This window comes from Phoxinus phoxinus, assembly GCF_949152265.1.
Source record: "Phoxinus phoxinus genome assembly, chromosome: 9".
Classification (NCBI taxonomy): Eukaryota; Metazoa; Chordata; class Actinopteri; order Cypriniformes; family Leuciscidae; genus Phoxinus; species Phoxinus phoxinus.
The window spans coordinates 33551081-33576464 of NC_136884.1; the positions used below are offsets into that span (position 1 = coordinate 33551081).

At 40.5% G+C, this 25384-nt stretch overlaps 1 protein-coding gene and 1 pseudogene across 2 annotated transcripts; both read right to left on the reverse strand.

The window, feature by feature from the left end:
- Positions 1 to 163: 163 nt before the first annotated feature.
- Positions 164 to 2124, reverse strand: LOC307004715 (piggyBac transposable element-derived protein 4-like). Its single transcript, XM_079624129.1, has 3 exons — positions 1004 to 2124; positions 709 to 897; positions 164 to 605 (listed from the first exon to the last, which is right to left on the reverse strand). The coding sequence occupies exons 1-3, from the start codon at positions 1798 to 1800 to the stop codon at positions 596 to 598; spliced, it is 996 nt and encodes a 331-aa protein (XP_079480255.1). The 5' UTR covers positions 1801 to 2124; the 3' UTR covers positions 164 to 595.
- A 2450-nt stretch (positions 2125 to 4574) lies between these two features.
- On the reverse strand, positions 4575 to 19875 carry LOC307004704 (tripartite motif-containing protein 16-like; annotated as a pseudogene). The gene is made up of 6 exons (XR_013800700.1): positions 19311 to 19875; positions 14532 to 14627; positions 14211 to 14444; positions 10706 to 10859; positions 10511 to 10558; positions 4575 to 7453 (listed from the first exon to the last, which is right to left on the reverse strand). The product of XR_013800700.1 is annotated as a tripartite motif-containing protein 16-like (transcript).
- Positions 19876 to 25384: the final 5509 nt, after the last annotated feature.

Here is a 25384-nt window from a genome sequence, read left to right on the forward strand (position 1 = left end):
AACATAATCTTGGTATCTGATAAAAGCTAACACTCTGATGTATTTTGTTATTTGGATTTGATGTCAGTCACTTAGGCACAACATTACATTAGCATAACCACACAAAACCCATATTTTCTTCCATTCCGCCTGAGAGATTTTGATAAAAAAGGGCAAACAAAGTGCACTGTCAAAGTTTTTTATATAGAAATATTAGAAAATTTAATAACTAAACTATGCAAAATACAAATACACACACACGAATGATAAAAAACTATTTACATGACCAAAGAGCCTGAGAAAATTACAAAACTGAACTGTGCAAAATACAAACACACACACACACGAATGATAAAAAACTATTTACATAATATATAAAATTAAAAATTGTTCAGGGTGTGCCATGTGTTGTAACAGTCCCTGGTTATTGTGAAGCACAGGCACACATCACAGGAGGAGCATTTCACTGTGGTCCTCTGGTGGCAGTGGACACACCTCCTCCGACCTACGGTGCCATCCTGTGAAAAATATACAGGTTTGTGTAAGGCACCTTGGGGAGCAGGAGGGGGTGGCTGTGGAGGGGCTGTGGTGGTAGACCCAACCGCTTTCAGTTCCATCACCAGGGTCTCACGAAATAATAATAATAATTAATAATAATTAGTTACATTTATATAGCGCTTTATCTGAGACCTCAAAGCGCTTTACATAGTAGGAGGGAATCTCCTCAACCTAAAAGCCGAAAGGCCTTGTGTGACCTTCTCCTGCCTTGCAATGGCCATCTCCTTGTACAGGATAAAGGCGTTGACAATGGCGATGTCAATGAAGTGGAACAGGAAAGACCGGTACCACTTCTTGGTCTTGTGCAGGATGGAGTAGTAGCCAATCAGGGCATCGGACAGGTCCACACCACCCATGTTCCTGAGTAGAAAAGGAACATAGCCATTACATTACACTGATATTGATGCATTGACATGATATCAAAATTCAATTCAAAGAGTCGAAACTATGAAAACACTGTACATACCTGTTGTAATCCTTGATGGCTGGTGGAATGGAGACATCCAGTACAGAACTGCCCATCTGGCAGATCCTTCTCTGGACTGTATCCTCTCCATGTGCTGCATCTCTGGTGTCCCTCCACTGAACAAACACCAAGGGCCCCTTGCGGATACAGCGAATGGTGCCCCGGGGAGCCTGCCTCTCAAGCCCGCCTGGCCTGTCTTTGGGGAACCCAATACGCTGTCCGCGAATGGTACCGCAGAGCCAGATCTTCTTTGCCAGCAGGTCACGAAAGAGATCTGGGCTTGTGTAAAAGTTATCCACAAATAACTTGTACCCGATACCAAGCAACTGCGTATTCATGAGCCGCATTACGGAGTCATAACTGAGCCCCTTGACAATTTGTGATCCCTTGCCTTCGTAGATGAAGAAGTCCCAGGTGTAACCACTGGTGGAATCCGCCAGCACAAACAGCTTATAACCCCACTTTACAGGCTTGTTCTTCATGTATTGGCGGAGTCCGCTGCGGGCTTTGGATGCTACCATCCTCTCGTCAATTGCAACACACTGGTGGGGTTGGTAAAGCGCCATGCACACCTGCCTAACCTCATGGTACATTGGCTTAATTTTACAAAGCCTGTCGTACCCAGCGGTGCCTCTTTTTAAGTTGTTGGCAGTATCGTCATCAGGGTCAATGAGGTGGATGGCACGTGAGATGGCTTTGAACCTCCGCGCTGACATCACACTCGATGGAAAAGAAAAGGCGTATAGCTCAGACCTTCTCCAGTAGTCAGTGATGTTCGGTGTCTCGACTAGTCCCATTTAGATAATCATCGCCAAGTACGACATCATCTCTGGCAAGGTGATCCTCTGAAAGGTGTTTGGGTGGTCAGTTTCTCCAAACTTGTTGGAATTTTTCACAATGACTTGGAGTATATCATTGGTCATAAACAAATTAAATAATTGTAGAATGGTGTATTGTACACCACCCATGAGCTGGCCACCAGGTGTGCGTGCTGGGTGGAAGGATGGCTGTTCAGGAGTGATGTCCTCCACATCAGTGCCTTGCCATGCACCTTCAGGTCCAGAACTCTGCTCTGGAGTGCTTCTCCCTCCTGCTCTCCCTCCTGCTCTCCCTCCTGCTCTCCCTCCTGCTCTCCCTCCGGCTCTCCCTCCTGCTCTCCCTCCGGCTCTCCCTCCTGCTCTCCCTCCGGCTCTCCCTCCGGCTCCCTCCTGCTCTCCCTCCTGCTCTCCCTCCGGCTTTCCCTCCTGCTCTCCCTCCGGCTCTCCCTCCTGCTCTCCCCCTCCCTTGTCTTGCAGGCTGTGTGGAGGTAGAGGATTGGGGTTCCAGCTCATCCTCTTCTTCTTCCTCCTCCTCCTCCTCAACAGTCATTTTGGGTCCTCGTGGGCCTCTTTGCCTCTGGCTGCCAATCTGAGTCAGATGACTGGCTCTCTGAAACACAGAAATGCAATGATTAGCTTATCTCACACCTCATACACACACAATAACATCCCCTAACACTCAGAATAATCCCACTGCAATACCAGGCAGGTGTTTTTATTTACACAGCACCCTTCCCAAAATACAAAGTTTCTGTATTGACCACAGTCAGAGAACTCAAAATGCAATTTATTCAAATCACATCTACAATTTTCCCCTACACACACACACACACACGCACACACACACACAATAACATACATAAAATAATAATTACATAACATAATGTACTCACACTTCTAGATCAGGATCTCTTCCATTTAGAAAATCCTCCTCAGCTTCAGAGTCCACAGATACTTCGCTTTCCGAAGAGGACGCAATATCGTCGTCGGATCTTTCAGCCAAAATAGCAGCTGCCTCCTCCATTGTAAACCACTTCTTTCCGAACATTACGAAATATTTCCAAAACTATGTAAAAGTTGTGCCTGATGGCACATGTCATATATTGTTGAAATCGTATCCTTATTCGCTAAAGAGTTATGACGGTCCCGGACCATGAAATTGCTACTGGCAGGAACAACTGTCAATCAAAAGGAGAATGGTCCAAATTGAATGCAGAGCCATCATTTGCTCCTTAGCTGTCTATCTCTGCCCTACGGGAACCTATTGGCTCATGAGAGGGCTTGTTTGATACGTAAGACTTTGCTAAACAAACATGACACCCAAATGTAGTATTATAAGTCTCGAATGAGAAGTGAGAGTCGAAAGAATGTCCGGTAGTGGACTACTGTTTACAGTTTTTATATCGTAATTCGGTTAGAAATGTCAAGATTGTGAGGCGAACAAATAGTTTTGGATTAAAAGGCTTGGATATTCCATTTCCTTGGACTCTTGGGGATTTATGAAAACAATTTGTTTTGGACAATTTCACCGAAGTGGAAAGAGGGAAGAATTTTGACGGTAGTAAACAAACTGAATTGGCGCCGCCCAGTTCAGGTGACTAACAACTAGATTACAGTTTTATGACTGTTATAAATCATATTATGCTTTGTGTGTGGGCTTAATGGAATCCTGAGAGTCTACGCTTTCAAACGATGTGCTGTATGACCGTATATTTTGAAGATTTAATGCTTCAAAGTTACAATGAAGTTTATGCAGCGTCACTTCCGAGGGGGGGGTGTGCCGTGTACGGTACAGCGATCCTTAACAGGTTAAATTGGTTAACATGCTTTACATGTATAAATGTTTTGATGTCTGTTGCTTTGTGCCATTAAACTGGGGTTAACAATTTGTTTCTCTTATTTTGTCCTTAGACCTGATGGCACTGAAAGAGGAGACTGAAGAACTGAATGAAATGGAAGAGAAAGATCAATATAACAATCAGCAAGTTTTCATTACTGGAGAAAAATCTTGTACTTGCTCACAGACTGAAAAGTCCTCACGAGAAATGGCTCAAAAAACCAGGACTAGAAGTCATTTCAGCTACAAACAGTGTGAAAACAGATTCAATCAAACAGGAAGCTTTAACAGGCACATGGAAATTCACACTGATAAGCCTTATATGTGCCCTCAGTGTGGAAATGGTTTCAAACAGAGAGGACACCTTGAAGACCACATTAGAATTCACACTGGAGAGAAACCTTTCACCTGCAAACAATGTGGAAAAAGTTTCACCCGAAAAGGAATTCTTAACAAGCACATGAGAACTCACACCGGAGAGAAGCCGTTTACATACTCTCAGTGTGTAAAGACTATTGTTCAAGACTGTAACCTTAAAGTCCACAAGAAAGTTTACCCCGGAGAGAAGCCTTTCACCTGTCAACAGTGTGGGAAAAGTTTCAACCAAAAAGGAAACCTTAATTACCACACAAAAATTCATACGGGAGAGAAGCCTTTCACCTGCAAACAATGTGGAAAAAGTTTCAATCAAAAAGGAAACCTTCATAGGCACATGAGAATTCACACTGGAGAGAAGCCTTACACCTGCCAGCAGTGTGGAAAGAGTTTTGATCAACATGTACACCTTAAAGTCCACATGAGACTTCACACTGGAGAGAAGCCTTACACCTGCCAGCAGTGTGGAAAAAGTTTCACCAGAAAAATAAACCTTAATTCCCACATGAAAATTCACATTGCCAATGTGGAATAAGTTTCACTCTAAAAGTAAGCCTTAACAGGCACATGAACATTCACACTGGAGAGAAGTCGTTTATATGTGGTCAAGGTGAAAAGAGTTTTAGATATAAAGAAACCATGGAGTACCACATGAGGATTCATGTATGAGAGAACATTTTTACAGTTTTAGAGACAGGAATCATGTAATAACTCACACCAGAGAGAAGCCTTTCATGTCTCATCACTGTAGAAAGACTTTAAGAAATAACTAAAACCCTGAGGTTTACATAAGCATCCCTGACATACTCGAAAACAATAATACCATATACCCTGATAAAGTTGTTTTTGGTTCTTTGCTTAGGGGTTTAAAAAAAGTTCAAGATACCTGTGCAGTGGACTTAGCAAACATCCCAAGTGGCATTTAGATGAATATGTGCTGCACATTTTCCTTTCAATGATAAAATAAAACAGATGAGAAAACTGCATTTGTGGAAGCATCTGATCATAGCAATGTGGATTTTTGTATTAGCTCTACAATTCAGCACTGTAGACGTTATGTTCCGTTTATCTATACAATTGTATTTCTTTAAAGTAGCTTTACAATTCTAATGGAAGATGACAATGTTTAATACATTAAAGAGACACAAAAACATATTTATTGTTTGTAATTAGTGATAAAATTGACAGAATTTGAAAGTTGAGATTGTGTTTACATTTACATGTAATCATTTAGCAGACGCTTTTAACCAAAGCAACTTACAAATGAGGATAAATCAAATAGAAGCAATCAAACTAACAATAGGGCAACAATATGCAAGTTCTGTGACCAGTACCAGTTGAACTAGCACGGTACAAGAAGCAAATAACAAAATAAAAGAGATATAGAATAGTAAGTGTTAGTATTAATGGGTCAAGTGTTGCTGAAAAAGATGCGTCTTCAGCAGTTTCTTGAAAATGGCTAAAGACTCAGCTGCTTGGGTTGAGGTAAGCAGGTCATTACACCAGCAGGGAACAGTCCAGGTAAATGTCAGTTGCAGAGATTTGGCAGTGCATCCTGTAAGGTCTGCCAAGAGACCATTGTAATAGTCTGGATAGAACAAGAGCTTGGACAAGAAGTTGTGTAGCTGCTTCAATAGGAAGGGCATGATCCTCCTAATGTTGTGTGAGGCAAATCTGCAGGACCAGTTATAGCAGTGTGGTCTGTGAAGTTCAATTGAACATCAATCACAACTCCAAGGCTGTCCTTGATTGAGTTATAGTTGACGAACCCAGCAGAATTAAGAAGTTGTGATGTAGTGTTGGGTTGGTCCAGACCACAAGCAGCTCTGTCTTCGCAAGGTTTAGTTGAAGGTGATGGTCCTTCATTCAGCAAGTCTGTCAGTTAGGCTGATATGCGACTGTTGGATCCTCTGGTTGGAATGAGAGGTAGAGTTGCGTGTCATCAACAAAGCAGAGATAGGAAAAACCATGTTCCTGAATGACAGATCCTAGTGATGACATGTAGATGGGAAAAGAGAAGTGGTCTAAGCACTGAGCCCTGAGCCGCCCCAGTAGCTAGATGTTACAACTTAGACACCTCACCCCTCCATGACACCCTAAAGGACATACCTGAGAGGTAAGACTTGAAGTGTTGGAGTGCGGTTCTTGAGATGCCCTTTGTCTTGCATGTTGAAAGGAGGTTCTGGTGGTTAACTGTGTCAAAAGCAGCAGACAGATCCAGCAAGACGAGTACTGAGTATTTGGAAAGCTGCTTTTGCCAGTCTCAGAGCCTCAATAATTGAGAGAAGGGCATTCTCAGTTGAGTGTCAGCTTTTGAAACCAGAATGGTTGTTGTCCATGATGTTGTTCTGTGCGAGAAAGGTAGAGACTTGGTTGAAAACCACTTGTTCAAGTGTTATAGCAATGATTGGAAGAAAGGATACCGGCCTGTAATTGCTGGATTTAGAGTGGGTTTCTTAAGCAGTGGGGTTACACAAGCCTGTGTGTTCTAAAAGCAGATAGCCTAAATTGAAGGTGGCAGTCTGAGAACTAACAGTGGGCCCAAAAACCATCACCTCGGTTTGGTTTTCATTTAAAAATAAAAATATTTTGCCTGCCAAGATTTAGAAGAGAACAGAAGAGAGAAAGTTCAGATATTACAAAGAAAATATATCTCACCAAAAACATGACTACACCAAGCAATATATATATAATGTATAAACTTAAAAACTCCATGTTATTTCACTGACAGAAGTTCAGCTTTTATTAAGTAATGAAGAGAAAATAAGAGACATTTATAACATTTCACTGTCACTGATTTATCATGCAGCTCAAAGCATTATGGGTAGAAACTTCATCAACAAAGTTTCACTGATGATCCAGAATAAAGCCTAAACCCAGAATAAAACCTAAACCCAGGATGGAGTGTGTCAGTGAATGTGGTCAGGACTGTGTGTATGAGGCTCATTGTGTCAGAGATGCTGTAGAAGGACAGAGTTCCTGCTCTGTGATCCACATACACTCCTATTCTCCTGTGATCCGCACACACTCCTGTCCTCCTGCTGATGGGCTCTACAGGGAGTTTAGTCTGTATGTTATTGTGTATGAATGAGTAACTGGAGGGAGAGCAGATTAAACTCCAGGACTGATCATTACCTCCAAACACACACTCATTACCCGCTCCCTTCCTGCTGATGCTGTTATATGACACTGATATACACACACTATCTCCACCAAACACACCATACCCACTCCACTCAATCTCCCAGTAACAGCGTCCACACACACTCTCTCTACACAACACCTGACGCACATCATCAAATCTCTCTGGACGATCAGGATACGGCTGGACTGAGTAAGTGTCAGTAATCACTCTGTTCCCCTCAGACAGACGGAGGAGTTTATTCACTGAGTCCAGATCCAGAGTGAACTGATGGGAATCTGATGAAGATAAAACACATCAGAATCAGGAATTATGAATCTGTCAGATCTGTCTGATATCCTGTGCAAATCATCATTATCATCCAGGTCCCTAACACCCCCCCCCCCCTCCCCCCCCCCCTCTCAATGAAATATTGTCTAATCGTCTTCTCTGGATATTAATGTTTGTCAAGTTCTGTGTATTTTTTGACTGACCACAGCTCTGCCCAAACTTGACAAACTGCTTTATCTCCGATGAACGCAAAGGACAACTCAAATCTGTTCACTTTATGATTTTTTATTTTCTTACAGATGGTTTGATAGATTTGGGATGAAACAGATTAGGTTGATAACCTTTAAGATACACAAACACAACCATGAATTAGTTACAATAAATCTCAATACCACTTTCTCAAAGTAATAATAAATAAATTATACTGCATTCTCAAATCAAATCAAACAAAGTCATTCAGATTAACCTAGGATCTCTAATAGTTAATAATTAAAAATACTAATCCCATAATTAAACTTATATAATTTAAACAATACACATGCTTAGAGTAATGTTAGTTTCATCAAGTTCTACGATCACATAGTAAAGTCTCCACTATTTCATTTAAATTGCACGTTACAACCCAGCAAAAAATCATATAAAAGCCTGAACTCAACACATTCAATTACATTCTGTCCTACCAGTTGCGTCTTTGGATGATTAGAAGCCGTGGTCATAGTATCTTTTTCCAGGAACAGGTGAGAGGGCCAACTGAGCTCTTACCAAACATTTCAAGGCCATGCCCTTCCTGTGGGTGCGCAGGCAAATATGGGCTGCGTCCCAATTCGCATACTATCCGTCCTAAATAGTATTCGAAAGTAGAATTAGTACGTCCCAAATCGTAGTATGTTGAAATAAGTGGTCCAAAGACACCCGGATGGTCTACTATTTCCGGTCAGAATCCGAAGTGCAAATCGATGAACACGCCAACGGCTAATATTGCCCATAACCCATCGCGCGTTGGGCGAGGATTCGGTTAGAACTACAAACACGAGTGAAAAGTGTTTAAAAAAAAAAAACTACAGACATGGAGGACGCGCGAGTCCGGCGTTATGTAGAGAGTAGGGGTGTGCAAAGCAACCGATATTTGTATCTGTATTTGTATTTGTTGAGGGGGGAAAAGTATTTGTATTTGTATTCGAGTAAAATTCAAAATAGACGTAAAAAAAAAAAATTTGCGTTACACTTCTAATTTACATTATAGTGCAAGTATTCTTTAATTATATCCATTATAATAATTATGGATATGCAATATTGGTTGATGATTTTCCATAAATCCAGCAATAAAACAAGGAATGTCATTGAAAAGAGGCTAACATAACAGCCATTGCCTCATCCATGGTTTAACCATAGACAGTATATAAACGGGTTTAACCAACAACTAATAAAATACCATTGTGAACATTATGAAGCCTACAGCCTACATCTTGCTGTCTGCAAAAGACAGAGTAACTTAAACGTACCATATAACTCCCACACGTGCATACAATTCGACACAACTACACAAGCATCTTTAACCGAACATTAACGTTACTCTGTCAACAGCCTATTGTCTAAATTACCGCGCTAAACAGCTGACGTTACGTAAACAGAGCGAACATGAGAGCACACGACTCCAAACGTCAATAATGCAGCGTAATGGAATAATCTCCCGATCAAACTCCACTTCTCGAAAGTTATAAACTGCCTCATGAACCCAGTTAAGGTACAAAAATCTATTCAACAAAACTAGTGATGGAGTTAAGTGTTTTTTCGCTCAGCCGAGCCCTCTCTGTTGCTGTGTGGAGCAGCCTGTGTCCGTCACGCTCTCACTCATCCGGGCGTCGTGCACTGCGGTTTCATGAGGAAACGCAGCTTTTTGATATAAAGTTTTTCCTATTCCGAATACAAAAGTATTTGTTCGAAATAAGTATTTGTAAAAAACACGTTATTTGTGCCTTTCCGAATACCGTATTCGGGTTCGGCTCCACCCCTAGTAGAGAGGTTTAGATAAAGTGGTTTGAGTGATTAATTATCAGTATCTAACCTGACGAAAATGTATTTATTCAATGTTGTCCACCTTATATTGCATCTGCAGCAGCATTGTGAACTTTTGTTAAGACACGTTTAGCCATTAACTTTTAAATGCATCATTATATTCAAATTCCAAACACATGAGGAGAGTCTCCGCATGAAAGACCCGCGACTGGCCGATGAACGTCCGACTACATTTCTCTCCGAAACGGTAGGAATTAAATTAGATTGAATGGAGGATTTTAACTGTGACAAGATGATTGACAGGGCAGTTTACTGACAGGATGCCTGCGACAGAGCTGTCCGTTAAAGATGCGGAAGTAGTATGTCTCAAAGCTTGCCTACTTTTTTGCTACACAATCAAAAGTATATACTTTTTCTTCACAAAAAAGAGTACATACTTTTAGGTCGTAGTATAAGTAGGCGAATTGGGACCCAGCCATGGTCCCAAGAGCACTTCCGAAAAGTTGGTTCCACCAACTCCGGTTGCATGGTTGCCCCCTGCAGTTTGGGAGTGCTCTGAGTGTCCTGGGTGAAACTCTGCTAGTGTGCTCGGTACAACTTGTAATCATGAATTGACACAACAATGTTGGTTATTATTCTGTTTATTATAATTAGGCCTATTATTATATTTACACTATTCAAATGGTAGAACGAATGTACCTTTAATTAGAATTTTTTTTCTCAAGATGCACACCAGTAATGTTTTTTTCAAAGGTGCGTTTATAAAAGCTACTTAAATGCCCTAATTGAACTAAGGCTTAATCCTGGCTTAATCTAAACCCTGTCTGTGAAACCAGGCCTACAAGTTTCATCTCGTAAATCTTTGGCATTTATGCACCTTTAAAAAATATATTGCTTCCAGCACCCCCGATGTTCTCTGGACACCCCGTTGAAAAACCTAATTTACATGATCATCTATAAATCTCTTCTGTCATGTTTTCCTTCACCTTCTACAGGAAGAACATAAACACACTCAGTGAGTTTTTCTGCTTGTTTTCTTTGTGACTTACATTGTAGGAATTCGTTCCTGGTCCTGGGAACAATGTTGGTGAAAGTGACTGTGGAAATCAACAGACATGAAGAGTGTGATTATCATGTCAAGAGAAAATTATCCCTTCATCCGTTCCTAAGACATTTCTAATATGATCTTCTACATGAGATGAGATGGAGGATCATTTCTGAGAGCAGAATCCCCAGGACTTTACCTCTGTCAGAGATCTTCTTCTCTTTGCAGAAATCCTCCAGTTTGTCTCTGAGCCGAAGGAGAGATTCTCTCACGCCATTAAAAGAGGAGAGTGGACTTAAGGGATTGTCATTTACGTCTGTAGATTCAGGAGGAGCTGGGAGAGACTGGAAACTCTACAGAAAACAGAAATCAGAGCTCATCACCTCCACACTTCATCGATAACCTGCACCACTGTCAGATTTGTGGCTTTTGCGGCTCTTGTTGATCTTTAGTAACTCTCAATCCAGCACTTTCACAGCATCAGCTTCATTCTTCTCATATTCATGACATCATGCTAGTGCAGAAAGTTCTAGCGTTTGCCATATACACTATTTGTGAACTTCCTAGAAAATCACTTGGATGATCAAAACATCTGGCAATAACATAAATGTCAAGTGCATCAATGGCATCACATGGCAGGATTGAGTAGATTTAATCAGGAAAAGCAGTTAAAAGGCAACGAGTAGATTGACCATTAACTCTCTGGGGTCGGCAAACGCGCCGGCGCGTTTTGCTCGGTTTTTTTTTACATAGCAGCAAAATAGACAAAGTACTCCATCACTTTTGGTCATACAGACTTAAGAAATATGAAAACAATAAGTTGTTAAATGTCTACTTTTGTATGTGTCCACTTACAATCGAAATAAAACATTGTGCTTTTTGTAAAATAAAGAAAATAAACAGGGTGTGCTTTCTGCCTCTCCGTCTCCGTGAACTTTTTTTCTGGTGCACGTCTCGTCTCTAAACTTAAACAAAACTCAGCGAATACTATTCACCCAGGCATGAGCTATATATCTTTATAATCATTTAAGTGTGTACTTTTAAATTATCTAATTCAAAACTAAAACAAATATTCTCTGTTTATGTAATCTATATAAAAAGAGCGAGTTCTCATTTCAGCTCATTATAGCTCGTTGTCTTTTAATGTGACCACGCCCACGGAGAGCGCACGCTATTCAAACGCAAATTATCTGAGGCAATACATGCAAACCGGCCACATCAGCTCGATAAACACATCAAGTTTAATCAGATGAATATACTGTGTCATCTTGAGAGGAATAATCCTGGGAAACTTACCTCAGAAGTGCTGGTTTCACTTCGAGGAGCAATGGATCCAGTTGAGGATTTTGTATACGTTTTTTATTCTTATATGCTTTGTTCTAATCGCGATATGGAATAGTGTCTGTAAACCTGTTTAAATATGAATTGCGTTTCTGTGTGTGTGTGTGTGATGAATGAACGGCATATACTGTATGTGCGCTGTTGCTAACGTTACTAGTTGTGACTAGTTTTGGATAGACTATAAAGTTTTTACTGTAAAATAGACATCAAATAAGCTTTTGTTAGCCAGTTTCTGCTCATATGTTAAATAAGTTATATATTATGTTTTGTCAAAAATAAACTCATCAACTAAGATGTCATAGTGTTTGTTCCAATGTAACGTTAGGCTATATCAAACTAATGAATCCTTAACTTTTAAATATGTATGATACTTTAAAAAAGAAAGATTACACTTGAAATATTGTTAAAATTGTAATTGTTGTTGATTTACATGTGAACACTTTTTAATAAAATAGCAAAAAATATATTTACAAGATAGATGTAAAATAATCTTTATAGGTCAATATAAGCCTTCTCATTAAATAATTTATTATTGTTTTTTATTAGTGACACATTTGGGCAGAGGATGTATTCCAAAACTTAATGAAAATACAGTATGAGAATTAACTGCACAATTACTAGAAATGTTTACCTTGGATATTATTCAATTTTCATGTATACAAAAAATTGTGAAAAAAAAAAAAAAGAAACGTTCCCAAATCTAACTTTGAACCAATTCTGTAGAATGGCTCATATAGCCTATTTGAACAGGATTGGTTTACAGGTATGATTATGTACTAAAAATGTGCTTTTGACTTAAATTTATATTTGGATTATATATATATATATATATATATATATATATATATATATTTATTTTGTCCTCACATTCTTTCGTGTGTGACACACCTGAATGAAAGGCTCATTATGCAAGCTCATTATGCGGGCCATTGTCTTCTCAGGTGTGAACCACTTACTATTTATGATGTGTTGGATCGTCCACGCCCCTGCACATATTGCCTTCCCAAACAAAAAGTGTTTTACAAAATGTAATCAATGTAATCAATGCATCAATGTATTGTTTTATGTGAATGATTAGGCAGGATGATTTTCAGATCATTTTGAAGGAAAAACTTCAAACATCCATTACTCAAGTATTGTGAAAACATATTTACTATGTGTTTTGTGGCGTTATTTCAGACACTTTAATTTTTTGTTTTTTGAATAACCATGCATAAACATTATTCTCTCAAAAATACAAACATGTACATGCATGTTGCTCACATATTATGGTAGCCCTGTTTGTGATAAATAGTGTAATTACACCTTTGCCATTAATATGTTTATAAGCAACTGAAAAAAAGCACAAATGTCAGGGCATGTCAGAACATCTCAAGGACCCCAAAAAGACCTTGGTCCCCAGAGGGTTAATAACTTTTGAGCAGTTCTGAACTTTTGCCTCTGAAAGTCACTAGGACTTTTAGGACGCAATCCCAAGGTCACGTTTTGGGGTATAAATACAATGCAGCAGAAGAAGAGAGTCTGACTGTTAAATCATGTTTTTATCACTTGAAGCTGTTATTCCAGAGCCAAGTCTTTTCTATCACCGATAGAGCTGGAAAGAGTTATACATGCCTTTGTTCTGTCCCGCCTGGATTATTGTAATTCCTTATATGCAGGATTACCTCAGTTTTCTATTACAAGGCTTCAAATGGTCCAAAACGCTGCTGCCAGATTCCTAACTGGGGTTTGTAAACATGAACATATCACTCCTTTTTTATTGTCTTTTAACTGGTTGCCAGTGCGTTAAAGAGTCGATTTGAAAATATTGTTGTTTGTTTTTAAATCTTTAAATGGTCTTGCACCTTCCTATTTATCTGAACTTTTGACTGTGAACCTGCCCGGTAGGTGTCTACGGTCCTCTAGCAGTTATAATCTGTTATCCACATTCCACATTCACGATTAAAGTCGAGAGGGGATCGTGCCTTTGCTGCTATCAGTCCTAGGCTGTGGAATAGTATCCCTATATCCCTGAGATCGTTGACATCTTTATGTGAGTTTAAACTCAAACTAAAGTTATATATCTTGGACCGGGCATTTCTCAAAAAATTTTATGAGGGTTTAATTATATTGTTTAATTTATATTTTGCTCTTCTTTTCATGTTTCCTGGTCTTTTGTTATGTAAAGTACAGTGGTCAACTTATGTTGTGTTTACTTGTGCTATATAAATAAATAAAATGAAATGAAATGACTGATGATGATATAATAACCGAACACACAGATCAACACTTCAGTCAACAGCTCATTGTGCTGTCATGAAATGTTTCTCTGTGAGTCTCTTGCTCAAGTCCACTATGACCCTGTTCTTCTAGATCTCTGTTACCTGCAGGAAATGGATGTGATCCTGTGTGTGTGAAAGCTGCTCCAGCTCAGCGTCTCTCCTCCTCAGATCATTGATCTCCTGCTCCAGTCGCTCCAGTCGTCCTTCAGCTCGACTCACTGCATTTTTTTCCTGATCTCTGATCCGCTGTGTCTCCTCAGAGCGGCTTCTCTTAATGGAGCAGATGAGCTCAGTGAAGATCTTCTCACTGTCCTCCACTGCTGTCTGTACAGAGCGCTGTTAGGACACACATCACAATCACACAGTGAGCTTCAGTGAGTCCTGACTGAGACGTCTCAAACTTCTCTTCTTCTCCAGACTCACCTTATGAGACGCCACAGCCTCTCTCAGCTGCTGAAGATCTTTCTCTCTCCGCTGGATCCTCTGCTGGAACGACCTCTGCGTCTCCTTCAGCTGGTGCTAAAGGACAAACCAATGACAGGAGAAACATCACACAAATCATCAGGTAAACAGATATGACTGAGGGGATATCAAGTGCCCCCCTTTTTTTTAATAGACGTGAAAATGCACATTCCGAACTTAAATGGTTGTAATTCAAGAATGCTTTGGACTATAGATGTAAGATTGGTCTTGTTTTTAAGAAGACACTTGGCAGATTTTTGTAGAAGTGAAATAAATTAAGACAGTTAAAGAGAAAAAAAGTTATAGAAGTTTCAGTTTATGAAAATGTACAACGTTAAAAATTTAATTATTCATATTTTATATAAAATATATATTTTCAAAACCTGGTGGACTCTAAAACTGCAAAAAAATCAAAGGCAAAAATCTGAACAAGTTCTGTTTAAAATTTTAGGTTGATATCTCAAAAAATAAGCTTTCAGTGAGATTTTGTTTGGGCGCAGTACCAAACTTTTTCACTAGTTGACATTACTGCCCGTATAAGGGGGCCTCCATTTCCATATGTTGTTTGAGTCTGAACCATTATTTTTAAAATTTTCATACAATTTATGAAGTAGACATCCTATTCAGAAGTAGTGTTGGAAGTTTGGCAGATTTTGATATGAATTCAACCTCTAAGAAACATAAAAAGAACACGTATGTGCATTATAGCTCGCTGCCACGAATGGTGAATCACAAATGGTGAATCTATAACTTTTTTATATATTTTTTAAACTTTTTTTTATATTTAAAACACTTTCAGACCTTTTTTTCTAAATCAATTGAATGGATGCTATCTTTTGAACTCTTGGCATGAAAACAAATTGAGGTTTCTACCATTCTTTCATGATTTTTCATGTTCATCACTATTTCAAAAATAAAGGTCTGAACCATAGACTGTAAACAAATATGGACGTAGTGTCCGTGACGTCACCCGTAGGTTTCTGAAGAGCATTTTTGAAGCCTAAAGTGGGCGGAGCCGGCCGTCGCCATCTTGGCCTCGCGTCACCGCTCGTCACTCTCGGATAACAGAATATGGGCAAAGAGGCGGAGCTGAGGAGCCTGGCTATCTGAAACCACGCCCACCTAGCGCGACGTTATGGAGTTAGCTCTATGGTTAGCTCAGGCTTGGGAGCTAATGCTATATGCTACTCACAGTACCAAGTCTGCGACTGCACAGGGCCTCGCGCTAAAGTGACAGTTGATGATTAAAATCAGAATGCCAATTAAAAGGTCCTGTTTTTGCCCTTCGAAATATTATAATAGTTAAAAGACGTAGCTACAAGTCAGACTGTGTATCGTGATTCTGTACAGCTATTCTGCTAGTTGAAAATGTATTATGCAGTAACTTTACAATATTACTCTGAGAGTGTGTGTGACCGTGATTATGTGCATACATGTCAGTCACTCTTTTTTACAGTCTATGGTCCGTCAGCGCGGATATCGCTCGTCAAGTTCGTAGAGAGCTTTATTATGCAGTCCATTTTAAATTCAGATTTTGGCCGCATCTCAAATGGGTCAAAACATAGATATATTACCTATGAAGTTCAAGTAAATGCGCTAGAAATCCGCGCTCATTCAAGGATGTGCATTTAGTGCATGGACGGAGAAGCACCGACCTGCAGGATTTCATCTGAAGGTACATAAGCATGATCTGTTCAAGAGCAACGGCACCGCAGAACGAGTGTAGCCTTTATATCTATAGACGTTTTTAAATCTGAAAACTCCAAAAAGCAACGAAATTGTCAGACATCCATAGTACATGTTCACAGAGGAGAACAACTGGAATACAGCGCTGGTTGTTCTCTCGAACGATACTCGACGATAACGGCGGAATCCAAAGCCGTGGGCGAAGTAATAGTTGTATTAAATTATATGAAATAATCCCGAAAAAAAGCACAAACACGGCAGAGATGGCAAGTTCAGCGGCTGGAATTTGCTGAGGTGAAGTGACGGCTAACTGCCTAGCATTGACATCATTGGGAATCCACCTGTCACTCAAAAGTGGACAGACCCTTAATTTTGCAGAACTTTAAATATTAATCAACTAAACGGGTGAGTTATAAAAAAAATTCACCCCCCTTACAGTTGTTATGAAGGGCAAAATTAGCTGTATAGACCAAAGCCACATAGAGAACCAGGCTGTAAACATGTTTTTTTTCTGCTGTAAAGTTGGGCATTTTAACATGGGGGAGATACAGATTTGACTCACTTCTGCAGCCAGCCTCAAGCGGCCAGTCGATGAATTGCCGTTTAATTCACTTCCGTGTTGGTTTCAAGAGAGAGACAGGGAGGTTGCCGCTTGGTTTGAACACGCCTTAGGAGTATGAAAATATTCTTGTTGCAAATTGATAAATTACAGCTCCTCTGTAATATATTTAAAAAATCAGTCACCAAAAATGAAAACTAGAGATTGTAAGCTTTCAAATGATATATAGTTTGTCAAGATTGGTTTAGGTTTAGTATAGGATATTACTGTGTTAAATATATATGGTTATATAACCAATATAAATGGTTAAAGATCTTGCATGTTAAGATTATAGGTTGATTCATAAGTGCCAGCATTATTTTAATCACTGCCTAATTTTATAGGTCTCCCTGAAATGTAAATTCTTTCATTGTTTACTCATCCTCATGTCTTTCCAAACTTGTATGATTTTCTCTTGCATAACACAAAAGAATGTGTTACGTTGTTTATGAGTTTGAATGTCTCTTCCCTTGCTCTTAATTACAGATGAGCCACACCTGAGCGCAGCCTACTCAAGCTACAAAAGGTTTCCGGAACCACACCTGAGGGCGCACACAGAGCCTGAGGACAGAGTCGATGCACTGCTGCACTGCCTGTCTTTATAGCGTTTGCAGTCCACCCCGAGAATCAAAAGCGGATTTATGTCTTTATTTGTGAACCTACCGAACATTTGATCACCGACCTATTTAATAAACATACCCCTACAAATTTGATACGAGCTGGTCTGTGTGCGTCTCTCCTTTATGTTAAAGGCCGTGTTGCAGGTTAAATTTTTCAACGAATTTGTGCAATTTGCTTGTTGGTAATGAACATTTAAACTGTTATCCATTGTATTTATGTTGTTGGGTATCACAAAACGGAATATAATACGAAAAAGTAGGTACTATCTTACAGCGCCAACGATTCTCCTTTCCGCCACAATGCATTCCATGACGTCACCTTGGGGAGAGAGTTTACCAAAGCCCGCCGTGAGAGCGCTGAGAGTGACTAAAGAGACGAGTAGTAGACGAGAGTATTCAGATAGCGCAGATTATAGAACATGACCATTGTCTATACAACACATCTATAGTCACCTATAACTGTTTAAGTTGGTTCATAAGACTTCGTGAAAAAAGTAAACAAACAATACTCGTGCGTGCGGGCTTGAAGGGGACCATGATCCTGAGATGTGTGTATGCTATCTTCAGCACAAACGGATTCAGGCAGCATGCATTCAGCATTCAGTCACATCTGGTCGCGGGGTGAGCTCCTCGACCAGCGACCCAAACGCACTCACTGCCCTACAGCACAAGCTTTCCAACGCAGTTTCCACGGGACGGCACCGCCCGCGCGAGCACCTGCCAAACACCGCGACAGACACGCGACGGCTACGCTTGCAACAACATTTTCACCGGAGGAAGAGAAACGCTTAGAAACGCCCATATAGCTAGCACGATGCCTTCTATTTCTAGATGACAAAGACAAAGTTTACCAGTACTATGACAAAGGTTACCGGTAACGTTAACTTACTTATCTGAACTAACGTCATGATCACCGCCACTATAAAGAAAACGTTGATTTTTCACTCGGTGCTATTCAATGACAGTAAAAAAAATATGTGTCGTCATCTCATTGCTGCGTTGCTAAATGATAGCAGCTCACCAGGAAACTTCACCAACTCTCCACTCATTCTCCTCGGACCATGCATTTCATCGGCTTTGACGGCCATCAGGCTAGCTTTCCTCCACTTCTCCCCAACGTGACGTCATCGCCGAATTGCATGAAAAAAAACGTTAATACCAAAAACGTAAAAAAATGGTATTTAAGACCATTTTTGAGACATTTTAAAAATGATATACATATCTTGAGTGATTTATGCACCCATTAATCGACAGTGGTGGTTAACCTGCAACATGGCCTTTAAGGGTGGTGTCCGTCCGCCCGTAACAAATGTATTATGAATAATAAGAATAGGCATCTTCCCTCAACCCAACCTGCTGCCACTTGTGTCTCTGCTGTGTCAATGTGTATAATATATATATATATATATATATATATATACATATATATATATATATTTTTTTTTTTATTATGTCTGTATTATAGTAAACTTGTACATTGTATTTATCACCAGGATTTGAAGAGTTATATCTGTTTTACTGCTTTTTATATTTGTATTGTTCACTGTAATCTTATTGTGTTTTTTAGGTAGACAATTTTTTGATCTGTCCAGGGACAACGGATGAAAAATAGCCTTTTGGCTAATTCTGGTGCATTTGCAGTAATGGTAATTAATGTACACTGTCCCTGTCAAATAAATAAATAAATAAAATAAATGTCTCTGTTTCTAGGGCTAAAACAGCGTTCAGACAGAGAGGGTGAAAACAGACATTAAATATGTAAATGTATTCTAGTAGGCCCCGTAAACAACATTATGAGCCTGTAAATGAGCATGACGGGACTCTAAAAGTTCATACCTGTTTCTCTGTCCTCTGTGCTTCAGCTGATACAGTGTCGTGGTTTTTATGTTCATCCATCCTACACAGCAGACATATACACTTCTGATCAGTGCGGCAGAAAACCTCAAGATGCTTGTCGTGTTTCTGGCAGATCATCTCCTGCAGTCGTCCAGCGGCATCAGTCAGATTGTGTCTCTTTCTTTTAAAGAAACTCATGTTGTTCAAGGTGATTCTAACAGTAAGAGTTCAGACACACCAGACAGGACTTGACGGCTTTGTGTTTTCTTCCAGTACAGACGTCGCACTGCACAGCTCCAGCGTAACAGTCAGCAGCAAGTTTAGTCTTCTTCAGTTTCTCCACCACTTCAGCCAGAATGGTGTTTTTAGCTAAAGCAGGTCTTGGACTGAAGGTCTGTCTGCACTGAGGGCAGCTGTAGACTCTCTTCTCATCCTCCTGATCCCAGCAGTCTGTGATACAGATCTTACAGTAACTGTGTCCACAGGGAATGGCCACTGGATCCTTCAGGAGATCCAGACACACTGGACACAGGAACTCATCCTGAGAAAACCTGTCTTCTGCCATTTTACTGCATGAATATAGAGACACAAACACACAACAGGCTCAACTACACTTCAGTATCTAATGGTCTGAAACTGTTTCCTGGTTCTGTGTTTGAGTGAAGTGTGCAAAACAGGTGTGTCTGTAAAGCAGCTTCGTCATTCCTGGTCCCACACACATTGTGTTTAATCAGTCTCAGACACACACTCAAAGAATATAAGTTACAGAGAAGCAAGAAGCAAAACACCCTTAATATTTCAGTAATTCGGTTTCATAAATACTTCACTTCTATAAAAAAAAAAAAAACTAGACCCTGGGGAAAAGTTGAATCATACACTAATACAGACTGTGCATGATGTATAAGATGAACCATATTTACAAAAACAATTCATCACATCACGTCAGGGATCAGTAAGGCTCTGCTCTTATGAATATCTATTATGAAGCTCTTATGAATATCTTGTAGCACTTTTTCATACTGAAGATGTGAATAAGTATGGATTTTATTTAATCTTACAGCCCTTCGTACATGATCTGAAAGTCCTTGAGTGTACAGGAATTGAAGTTCCTTTCTCTGATGAACCAGTTCACGGGACAATTGAGAAAATTTGGGAGTGCACACATTACTGTATGTTGAATCATTCAGTGTAAACCATTTTTGTCGCTTTTGTCTAGTAGACAAACAGACCTCACAAATGTTTTTCAGTGATGATGATACAATAACATTGCGTAACTAGATAAAAAAGTTTGTTGGCAAACTTTAAGTTGGCTTGAAAAAGCCTAGCCAGAAAGTTTGAAGGCAATACAGTCCGATTTTGAACACGTGATCTACCATAATCTGGGGGGTCTCCTGAGCCGACGGTAATTTAGGGAGCGGAATAAAATGCCTTAGAAAAATGGTCCACGACAGTTAGAACAACCGTATTACCAGCTGAAGGGGGAGGCCCGGTAACGAAATCCAACGCGATATGAGACCAGGGACGCGAAGGAATGGGAAGAGGTCTGAGAAGACCCGCCGGAGAATTGTTACTACATTTGGTTTGAGTGCAAATAGAACAAGCAGCAACATACCGTCGAATATCGCGCTCACGAGTGGGCCACCAAAATCTCTGACGGATAACCGCTAGCGTTCCTCTTACCCCGGCGTGGGCGACTAATTTAGAAGAATTCCCCCAGCGAAGGACCGTCGAACAAGTGGCCTCAGGTACATACAAAGTTCCCTCAGGAGCGCGGGGTGGTCTCGTGATGTGTGAAAGTGCACGTTTGACCGCTTGTTCCACTCCCCAGACGGCTGCCCCGACCACACAGTGCTGAGGTAAAATCATCTCATCAGTCGAGTCGAACTGCCGAGAGAGAGTGTCCGGTTTGAGGTTCTTGGAACCGGGTCTAAACGAAATAGAAAAATCAAAGCGATCAAAAAATAAAGCCCAGCGGGCCTGACGAGCGTTTAGACGTTTTGCTGAGCGAATGTACTCCAGATTGCGATGATCTGTCCAGACAATGAATGTGTTACGTGTTTAAAGATGTAAAAGGGGATGATTACATAACATTTATGTGAGACACTGTTGCTGTGTGTGGATGCAGGAAAGACAACCAAGAAACATCAATTAAACGTTAAGAAAAACGTTTATTCTCTATGAATGAAAGTTGGAGACATGTTCATTTGAGTTGAATAACAGGTTTGTTAGAATAAAAGTAGTATACGAAAAAATTAGGAAAATCGCCCAAATTATTGAAATAAGCAAAACATAACTGATATCTAATTTTAGCCGTACCTACTAAACTAACTACCACAATAAAAAAAATAGAAACAAAACCGAGTTCTTCAGCGGGTACGCCGCCTTAACTAAACTATACTGAATAAAAAACAAAAGTACAATAGTGGCGAACACTCCACGCTTAACTAACACAACAATGATTCCTACCTCCCGTCCTATGCTTTCGCGATAGGTGAAACTCAGTGCTCTAGATGTAATCGGATTAACTAGGCACCTCTCAACGTTTATCAAAACTCAGGTCAGGCAGAAGTGCTTACTCAAATCATCAACAATAAAGTGAATGAATAGTGATAGTGGTTTCAACAATGTGCTCAGAACGCACAAGTTGGGTGAGATCTGGCGAGGAACTGTCTTCATATTTGTGAATGGGCCTTTTAAACCCATGGCACAGCAGTGGATTGGTGGAACCGATGATGACGTGCCCACAATGACGACACGTGCCCGCAAACAGCCAATGCCTGATCACCACCTGAAATCAATGAAGGGAGACACAGAACAGAAACACACACACAAATACACGTGGAACGTAACAAATGGTACACTGGCTCCCTCAAGCCAGTGTTGCCACTCACCAAGCGCCAGATGGATCGCCAAGAGTTCTCGGTTACCAACGTCGTAGTTGTGCACCGCGGGCGAAAGACGGTGAGAGTAAAACGCGCACAGATGAACCTTGTCATCCTGGGATGAGCGTTGCGACAAGACAGCTCCTACCCCAATGTCGGAGGCATCGACGATAAACTGATGTCCAGGATCAGAGTTGATCAGGATGGGCGCGGAGGTAAAGAGCCTCTTTAGACGATCAAACGCATCCTGAGCAGCCTGTGACCAAGCAAATCTGGTCTTGGACGAGGTGAGAGCGGTAAGGGGAGCGGCAACCTGGCTAAAGTTTTGAGTAAAGCGCCGGTAAAAATATGCAAACCCATGAAATCATTGGAGCGCGATTCGAGAATCGGGAACAGCCCAATCGAGAACTGCTCGAACCTTGTCAGGGTCCATACTAATTCGCTGAAACAACCGAGCCGAGAATGGTAACCGATTGGGCATGAAAAACGCACTTCTCAGCCTTAGCGAATAGACGATTCTCTAATAAGCGCTGCAGGACACGGCGAATGTGTTGAACATGTACCTGGAGGGATGGAGAGAAAATCAAGATGTCATCCAAGTAAACGAACACGAAAATGTTTAGCATGTCTCTCAAGACATCGTTTACTAAAGCTTGAAATACAGTGGGAGCGTTGACCAAACCGAAAGGTAAAACCCGATATTCAAAGTGACCGACAGGAGTGTTGAACGCGGTCTTCCACTCGTCTCCCTTTGCGCAAGTCTAACTTTGTAGAAGAAGGAACAATGATCCCTGCGTCGAGAGATTCTGTGAGATATTTCTCCAGAGCCTCTCGTCCGGGAGCCGAAAGAGAGGCTCTGGAGGGTGACGATGACTTGAGGGTGAGTAAATCATGGGGTAATTTTAATTTTTGGGTGAACTATCCCTTTAACTCTGACTGACTCTCTTACTAGTGAACTGAACTAGAGCTTATTGAGACACACCCAGAGATTAAAAAAGTTTCACATCTTTGTCCAAAACTCCTGGTTAAGCGACTGAAATCTACGTGGCATTATTATAATGTAGGCCTGTCGCAATTGGTCGATATAATCGAATGCGTCGACGCTGTTAATTAGTCAACATCAATATTTTTAATCGACTGATCATTTTATATTATTTTACCTTTTAAATTTTTTTTCACGCTTTGACTAAAATAACAACCGTTTCCTCCACACCACTAGTATGAGCGTTAAGCGCATCCAAGGTTTCCAAGGATGGCGGGTGAAGCGGAGTTGAGTGCGAAGTCAAACAAGTTTGTTTGCAAAAGTTTTTAAAGGCTAAAGTATGGGAGTACTTCAGATTAGCTGATAAAAAGGTGGTTTGTAAACTCTGTAAGGTTTCGTTGGCATACCACAGCAGCACAAGCTCGATGCATGAATATCTGAAGATGAAACGTATACAGGGGCTATTCTGGATGATGGGCCGCCAGAAAAGGCAAAGCCACAGCCACCGTAAGTGTTTTATTTTGTCCATTTAATTAATCCAGCCTTTGTAGGCAGAACTTTTAAAATCAGCTGTCCTTTAAGCTGCTAAATACTTTTTGATCAAAGTCCTTGCATTCTGAGTCTGCATTCTATCCCTCCCATTTCCCTTTTTTTTCATATTCGTCATTCGGTGGCTCCTAATTGTCATAACAAACTGCTTGCTACGGATGCAGAAAATGCAGTACATCGAACCCAATCCAAATTATTTATGAAAAATGTCAGACTCAGTGTGTGTGTGTGTGCGTGTGAGTTTGGTCGTGAGGACTGGAATTGAGAACCACTGTAATGTTAGATTGATCTGTGCCTGCATTTTTTAATGTGCAGGCTTGATGTATCAATCCTACCGTAAACCATTTACTTCTTACCGTTTTAAGGACATTTCATTGTGTGACGGCATAATAACATAACGGCATAAATGACTTGATGAATAACATTTAAAAATACAAATTTATATAATAGTTAATATTAGGGCTGTCAAAGTTAACGCGTTAATTAAGCGTTAACGCAAAATCATATTAACGGCACAAATTTTTTTAACGTGCGATTAACGCAGTGCTTATTTTCTGTTTGACCCGTGGCCCAACCCCTAGTTGGAGAAATGGAGATACACAGTGTTGCCAACTTAGCGACATTGCAGACACCTTTAGCGATTTTTTTTTTCTCTTCAAAAAAGCGCCCAAACCTTATTTAGTTTCTGAGAATCGCCGGTTCTCTCCCAGCACGCGCTCGCACCTCTCTCTCTCTCTCTCTCTCTCTCTCTCTGTTGAGAGGAGCAGCGCTCTAATTCAGTTAAACACAGGTATTATGTTGCTTCTCTAATTTTACATGCAAGTATAGCCGAAATCACAGCACAGATATTGTCACTTATGTGTATTTGATTTCATCAGACGACGGCTCGATTATCAGGATTTTTGTGCAGAGATTTTTTTTCCCATTTACGTCAGCTAAATGCACTATTTTTCAGGCTGTTTTTTGCCTAAAAATCTATACACTATCTGGGAAAATTATGATAGTTAGCCTACTCAGTAAAAAAAAAAAAAAAAACTGGACGTGCGAATGAGGCGAATTCGCATCTGCCGCGCTAAATGCCTCATCCGCGCCGCAGGACCTCCAGACGCGTCTTCACATTGAAATCACTCGCGCCAGAAGCTCTATTCGCGTTTGGTGTGAACGCAGCATACACTTGTCCGCGGTTCGTCCGGCGCTGCTTCTGAATCTCTCTCCGGCCGGTGAGGAGGTTTTGTCCATATAAAAAACAGCCGGTTAGCCAGTAAGCTCACTACGACGCCGGTGAAAACATACAACAGCCCGCCAGCCCCTGATGACAACGACGAAGAAGAAGATTTATATTCTTTATATTCGTTTTATTGGCAGTTGGCAAACAAGCTGAGTGATGCGCGATGCATTACCGTCCGCCACCACGCACGGTAATAGAGCTTTTGTGAAATGAAACAAAGTTGAAGTTATTTTAAAAAACCTAAAACATTCGGGGCTTTTGACAAAACATTCGGGGCTTAAGCCCAGTTAGCCGCCCCTCCGCCCCTGTATGGGTCGCGTTTCAGTCACTATTTCATATTCATTCCGTTGTTTGACAACAGAAACAGTAAAATATACCAATGAAAACAGTTTTATTGAGAATTTTGCTTCATCAAGATGGGCACACAGAGAGA

Excerpts from the sequence above, each read along its gene's own strand:
- LOC307004715 (XM_079624129.1), bottom strand. The coding sequence starts at position 1,800 with ATGGGACTAGTCGAGACACCGAACATCACTGACTACTGGAGAAGGTCT. Across the intron at positions 898-1,003 it reads GCCATCAAGGATTACAACAG|GAACATGGGTGGTGTGGACC; the intron begins GTATGTACAGTG and ends TTTTCTACTCAG.